This window comes from Ostrinia furnacalis, unplaced genomic scaffold (assembly GCF_004193835.3).
Source record: "Ostrinia furnacalis isolate ACB-3 unplaced genomic scaffold, ASM419383v2 OfSCF6899, whole genome shotgun sequence".
NCBI lineage: Eukaryota > Metazoa > Arthropoda > Insecta > Lepidoptera > Crambidae > Ostrinia > Ostrinia furnacalis.
The window spans coordinates 1-7,208 of record NW_021137138.1 but is presented as its reverse complement, the minus strand read 5'-3'; the positions used below and the strand labels follow the sequence as shown (position 1 = coordinate 7,208).

At 46.3% G+C, this 7,208-nt stretch overlaps 1 protein-coding gene across 1 annotated transcript; it reads right to left on the bottom strand.

Annotated features, from left to right (window-relative positions):
- Positions 1 to 397: 397 nt before the first annotated feature.
- LOC114362887 (nuclear pore complex protein Nup133-like) lies at positions 398 to 6,791 on the bottom strand (the record flags this gene model as incomplete). The annotated part of the gene is made up of 7 exons (XM_028318455.1): positions 6,596 to 6,791; positions 3,543 to 3,669; positions 3,341 to 3,345; positions 2,764 to 3,002; positions 2,072 to 2,266; positions 1,266 to 1,376; positions 398 to 512 (listed from the first exon to the last, which is right to left on the bottom strand). Coding segments are annotated over exons 1-7 (793 nt in total), but the record flags the coding sequence as incomplete, so codon positions are not given.
- Between the last annotated feature and the right edge of the window lie 417 nt (positions 6,792 to 7,208).

The window sequence follows — 7,208 nt, the reverse complement described above, 5'->3', positions numbered from 1 at the left end:
AAAATTTGTCACTTAGGAAGTCCGTCAGATTATAATAACATTTTTCAATTAATAAATTTTTAACCTTCATTTTAAATTCATACAATTCTAATTTTTTTATTGTTAAGGGGATGTTATTGTAAATTCTAGGTGCCATACATAATATACTTTTACTCATAAGAGCCGAATTTGAGGGGGGCATCCGTAGTCTTGAGTAGTCGCGTCGGTTGCGACTGACAACATCCTCTAAACGAATAAAAAGTGACGGATTGGCCTTAACAAACAGTACTATCTCTAAAATATATATTGACGGAAATGTTAAAATTTTATGTTTTTTGAAAACTGGCTTACAACTATCAGCCGCTTTCATTCCAAACATTGCTCGTATACAACGTCCTGTCTCCAGACATGCACTCACCCATGAGGTGCACGAGGTCGATGAGGCGGAAGAACAAGCGGCGCTGCAGCTCGTCGGCCGGCGCCTCCACGCGGCACGCCGCCCAGTCGTCGCGCACGATGCTCGCGCACCACACCTGCACACACAAATGATATAGAACACACTTATCGGTGAGGGTGAGTGACAGAAATATTTTTATTTCTTTACATTTAAGAGTAGGCGCACACCGTTGATTTTTCGTCGGCCGATAGTTTAGTCGGGCTGTTGATCAGTATGGGTATGTATGGGAGTGCGCACACTACGCCGATTCGATTTGGCCGATTCTTCATACAAATTAAAATCGGGCACAACTATCGGCCAACTAAAAATCAACGGTGTGCGCCTACTCTAAGAGGGAACAGTATAGCCCGCAGAATTACGGAGGAACGGAATAGCTCATAGATATGATGGCCGTTGGGGCAGAAAGTTCTCGAGCCGGAAGACTTAGTGTGGACAGGCCTCCCACTAGGTAGACCAACGATCTGGCAAAGGTCGCAGGAAGAACCTGGATGCAGGCTGCGCAGGAAAGGTCGTTGTGGATATCCTTGGGGGAGACCTTTGTCCAGCAGTGGACGTCATTTGGCTGAAACGAACGAGAGAACAATAAGTGTAAACATAAGTCGACACCAGACGCATAGGCTCGCGAGGCACACTTGTCGTCTTGCTTACTCTGCTCTTGTATGAGCAGAATGTCGACCGTTCCTCGCGATCCCATCCACCCGGTGTGGACGTCAACTCAATGAGTGTTTGTGTTTGCTTCCAGGGCCGAGGACTTGAAGTATTTGGCAACAATAGAGCTGGTTGTACACCAAGAACTAAGCATGATTGGTTCCCATGATCGGTAGATTACCTTCATGCGCAGATCGTCGCGCCTCTCGATATCGGGTACGTAGTCGGTAAGATCCAATGCCTTCTTGTAGTCGTACTCTGTCAGGTTCTGGCCCTCTGCGTCGATGTACATCTATGAACAGACAATATAAAATTACTAGATTTGCAAATGAGATAACCGTATCGTATATAAAAGATCAACCTCTCTAGACAAAATGCACTTTTTGATCAAATCGAAAATAGAATCCGTCAAAACACCATACAATAAAATGGCTTTTAGACTGGTTTGCGATTATAAGTGCCACTTTGACGTTCATAAGTGCCACTTGTGGTCTAAACTGAATAAATATTTTTGGTTTTGATTATAATTTGCACTTTGTTTAGACCCACAGTGTGCTTACCATGAGTTTACGTTAGGTGTGCTCGCTAGCGACTGCGTACAAAAATATATTCAATGTATGACAAATTGTACAGCGCCCCTAGCGGCTACTTTCATGAACTAAAATCTTCATAGATTTTTTGACAAACTCGCTAGCGAGCACACCCGACGTAAACTTATAGTAAGCACACAGGATATTTTTCGAGAGAATTTCTGGAGTATCAAATGCTTCATAATTATGTTTTGTTGTGACGTAGACGTGAGCTGGAAGACGTAGCGTGGGCAGGCCTCCCACTAGGTGGACCGACGATCTGGTGAAGGTCGCGGGAGGTACCTGGATGCGAGCGGCGCAGGACCGGTCTTTGTGGAAATCCTTGGGGGAGGCCTTTGTCCAGCAGTGGACGTCTTTCGGCTGAAACGAACGAACGAACGTGACGTAGATATTTCACCTGGATCATCTCCTCAGGCGGTATAACTTTGGTGTCTTCCGCGTCCAGGCCATAATGCAGGCGGATGTCCCGCGGCAGCGCGGCGTGCTGGTCGCTGAGCGCCAGGCACGTCTCCACCTTGCGCCGCGTCTCGGCGGGCTGATTCTCCGGCTCGTCGGATGCCAGGATACACAGCTTGGCTAGGGATGCCATGGTCTGGAAGAAAGAGAGCATATTTTTGAATAATTGTCATCATCAGCCTAGAACAGTTCACTATTAGACATAGATCATCTTCATCAGCTTAGAGCACTGTTGGACGTAGAATCGATTTTTTATTTTTTGACTGGTTGCAACCAGCTTCTACTAGCAACACCAGGAAAACCGGGACACACGCTTTAAAAACGACAATATTGTGCTCTACGTTTGGGCGCCTGCTCTGCATTTCTTGTGTAGGTAGGGTGTTTTCTACTACCTTAAATTATAACCTCAGCACCGAAAACAGAAATGGCGGAAGCTTGTAACCAAGCAGCAAGCTCTGTATGTCTGTATGACCTTCTAGATTTAGACCTTCACTCATAACAACTTTTCATTTTTTGGATCAAAGCTAGACTCCATAATAGTAACTTCTCTGCTTGTGATCACACTATCTGAACCAGAATGGGAAATTCTGTAACCCTCGAAATTATGAGCTAACTAGTAACCCATATACTTACAGTCATCCTATTAACCGAGTCCTGCTCCTCGCCAGCCAGCTGCGCGAGCGCGGGCGCTGCAGCGCTGTAGTCCCGCGCCGTCAGCCGCTGCAGCGCTAATAGATGAGCTCTGGTGGGCGAGGCCTGCAGCCACGCCGTCAGCTTGGAAGCTACGTTGGGCCGCTCGCAGCGCACCAGGGCGGAGACCAGAGGCCCGCCGCCGTCCACGATCTGAGCGAATGCCAGCTCGGCCACGCCCTGCAAGGATTGAGACGCTAATGAATTGTTCGAAAGGTAATTACGTTATTGGTTGTTTCTCAATGACAGTTATTCACGCTCACTAGTTGACGCAAATGCGACAGTTCACCAAATGGCGCCAATGACTTCACCACTAACAAGTGACAGTGATTTTACTATACAGTAGCGCCATCTAGTTGTTGAACTATGTATTTCATTGTAATGAGTTGTCGTTACACTGAAAGTTTGAGACAGCAAAATTATTGTCACGCTTATTCCTCATCATCAACAGCCCTTTACAATGCAATGCTGGACTATGAGCGGGTTGGAGCAGTTTAAAAGACTGATGTTTTTCAGAGAGCGCTGCTGCCCGTTCTTTGTTTGATGTGTAGTCCCTAAGTCGCCTCTTTCGACACCCGCGGTAAAAGTAGGGGTTGGTGACAAATGTATTCTACTCTGCCGTCACTACACGGCTTATTCATCACCCTTGCTCAATATTACATTCACGTTTCCCATTTCAGATTACATGGCGTACAGAAGAGTCACGAACACCAACCTCATTAGGATACTTGTCGACGTACGCGTAGAGGCGCGGCAGGTCGGCGGCGCGCACGCACAGCTCCACCAGCAGCTCCCACTCGCGGAACTTCTCCGCCAGCACCGCCGCGCGCTCCGTCAGCCCCTCCTCCACTGCACAAGTCATCGTGAACTTCAGTCGTATAGTATTGATAGTGCCATCCACGTAAACGCGCCCCACCAATCGTCCTAATCGTTTATAGTTTACTAGGTTTTTTCCCGCGGCTTCACCCGCGTGAAATTTAGTTTGTCACAGATCGTCATAAATAATAGCCTATAAGTTATTCTGGATATATGATTCTCAGTAGTTTTTTCGTGAAAGAGTAACAAACATATTGACATCCAGACATACTTTTGCATTTATAATATTTGTAGGATGTATGCATGTTTCCGCTAATGTTTGAGCGGTAACGGTACACCCTAATTATCCATAAGTCCACACGCACACTACAATAATTGAATTTCGCGACTGACGCTCAGATCATACTCCCCGCACACTGCGCTTCCCTTGACCAAAAATTGGCGGGGCGCATCTTAATGGATGGCCAGTAGGACCTTTTCGAGACACTTTAACGTCACAAATATAGTTTGATAGAGATGGTAGGACCCCACACCTCTGTCGGCTAGCGATAAGAAGTGGACGAAAACCTTAAGTCACCTTTATCAGCCTTGATCTCCAGCCGGCTCATCCTCGTCATTTATCAGGATATAGTATTTTACGTTCTGTGGATACTTTATTAAACTCTAATGGCGTCAATTTATTCATACCCCACTTCCTGATCAGAAAATAGTGTTAAGTTCTGTGGATGCTTTATTAAATGATAACGGCGTCAATTTATTCATACCCCCACTTCCTGACCTGAACGCTGTCATGTGATTTCTTTTTGTACTATTTAGTCCTTTTATTGTAGAGCCCAAAGTAGTAATTTGAATTCCTTAACAATGTAAGTACGAGTATGATGATAAATAGATATTTGAAACTATTTGATATTTAGGCTTAGTTGCACCACAGAATAATAATAAGTACTACGTACAGAAGTTTTACTTCGCGAAGGTATTTAAAAAAAATTATGCTCAATGTCATTAACAATATGGTGTAATTTAGCCTGTCTCAAGAGTCAAGCACCATTTTGTTGACAAACGTCAGTGATCGGCACTGCGCCGAAGCTATAGGGCTGACTTCGGTAAAATGATGTGACGTGTGGTGCCAAACTGCGGAAAATGGCGGAGGAAATACATGATTTAGCATGAATTATCATGAATAATATTAACTACTTATTTACCTCTCAGTGTCTTGAGGCAACTTAAAAAAGTACATTTTGTGTTTTTATTATTATTTAGGCAGTTAAATACTGCACAGTATTTAGTACACCATTTTCTTCTTCTATTTACAAGAATACGCGTGCGTGAGTCAATGTTCGCTCGTATGTGAGGCCTTGTCGAATAGTATCCATCGTGCGTGTTTTGTTTTCGATGTAAACTCGCGGAGATGAACAGGCCTGGTTGCACCACCTATTTTAACCGTGAGTAAAACCATAACCGGTGTTTTCTGTATAGAGTTAAACAGACTTTTGACGTTTGTTAAAGTTATAGTAAGGTGGTGCAACCACATATTTTTGTGCTGTAAGAATTCCCTTTCCTACCCTACCATTCCCACACCTACCCAAGCTGGAAATTTAGACCTCTGTCCAGATTCCAAGGTTCAGAGACTGGTTCCGTGCTCTAAACAGACGGTCCTGAAGTAACACAGTGCGAGCTCCGAGGCCGAGTTCCGTGACCCAAGGTTCCTGGCCAAGTGTTCCGCGTTCGTTGTCGAGTCCGAGTTCCGCGCCTGAGTTCCGAAGGCCGAGTTCCGAGTTCGAGGTGCCGACTGAATGTGCTTAGTTCCTCTACGGGGCCGAGTTCCAAATCGAAGTTCTGCGGAACAGTAGCAGAGTCTGAATTCCCAGCTTCGTTTCCCGTCGTTAAATCCATAAACCATCCATACTTACATATCCATCCACACCCATTTGATACCACATCTTTTACTGCATATCTGGAGGTAAGTGGGATAGGTTTGGTAACTTTAGGTATAGGCGTTAGGTTCTTGTGGCAGTGAAGAGATTCGGGAGAGTTTGTTTTTTATGTCAAATGCCGCAAGATTCTAAACGTGTACACTGTGACAGGTCTGTTACGACTTCACATATTATTATTTCAACACTTCACTGCCGCAGGAACCTAGTTGCTTTCTCATATTTGGCGCTACCTTTTTAAAACTGATGGTTTAGGGAGGATTTCTTTTGGATAAGCCGTTGCATAGTTCGTTTGAGGGATTTGTTCCGCTTTTGTCTCAGCTGGAGAAGAAGCAGGCGTTTGCAAAAATACTCAAATTACTACTTTGGGTTCTATAAGACTGGTTTTAGAATCACGCTAACCGTCAGCGGTGACAACCGAACTGTATGAGCGTCGGCGCCGAGCGATCAGCGTCACTCAGGAACATTCCCTTCAATTACATACATTTGGATCTGTCAGCATCGATGATTAGCGAGCGGTCAGCGCGATTCTAAAATTTCATGTTTTTCAAACCGGCCTAAATTAATAGATAACATTTATTTATAGCAAAAAAGAAATCACTTGCTATAAGAATAGGACAGTTTTCATGATTTACGCTAGAACGTCCTAAGGTCTATTCTCGCGCGCGGGATTATGCCTGTGGATGCTTATGGCCCGATTTCCACCAAGGGGAGTGGAGAAGTGTTTTGAATAACAGAATCATTATTTCCACTTCTCCGCTCCGCGCAGCTGTCAAATATAACAGAAAAAATTTCACGGCCCAACACTTCTCCGCTCCGCTTTAGTGGAAACCGGGTCTGTTGGTTCTTATGTAACTGTCCAACGCTCGACGGACAGTAGCTTATTCCTTTGTCCCTTACTGGTGGACATCAGGGATCTCGGTGCAGTCCTGTTCAGTCCAGGAGGTCCTTGGGGAGATTTGAAATCCTGCCCTCCAGGTTTTCCGACCAGAGGGAACAACAGGACTGCACCAGGATCTCATACTCACTGAAGGGGCGGATGATGTCCTGGCTGAGCTTGTCGTGCACGTGGCGCGTGTGCGGCGCGCGCAGCGGGGCCGCGTCGGACAGCAGGCGGTCGGCCAGCGCGCCCGCCGTCTCGCATAGCTGCCAGCGCACGTTCGGATCCGGGCAGTTGTGTGCAGATTGCCTGTGTGTAAGTTAAGTCAATAATGGAGGAACTAGGAACTAGAGGGAGGTTATCTATGGCCACGCCTACCGTGACAGGAGATGACTGAAAAACACTAGGCAATTCAAATTCATTTATTTCACAAACATAAGTATCCTTCTCTCCTCGTAGTCTTCTTTTCTTCTCTCGCTTGTACCACGCCGCGTAGTCCTGCTACCAGGCACTAGATGGCACTGTACCATGCCACGTAGTCCTGCCTCCAGGCACTAGATGCCGCTGTATGACGCCGCGTAGTCCTGCCTCCAGGCACTAGATGGCGCTGTACCACGCCGCGTAGTCCTGCCTCCAGGCACTAGATGCCGCTGTAGCACGCCGCGTGGTCCTGCCTCCAGGCACTAGATGGCGCTGTACCACGCCGCGTAGTCCTGCCTCCAGGCACTAGATGCCGCTGTAGCACGCCGCGTGGTCCTGCC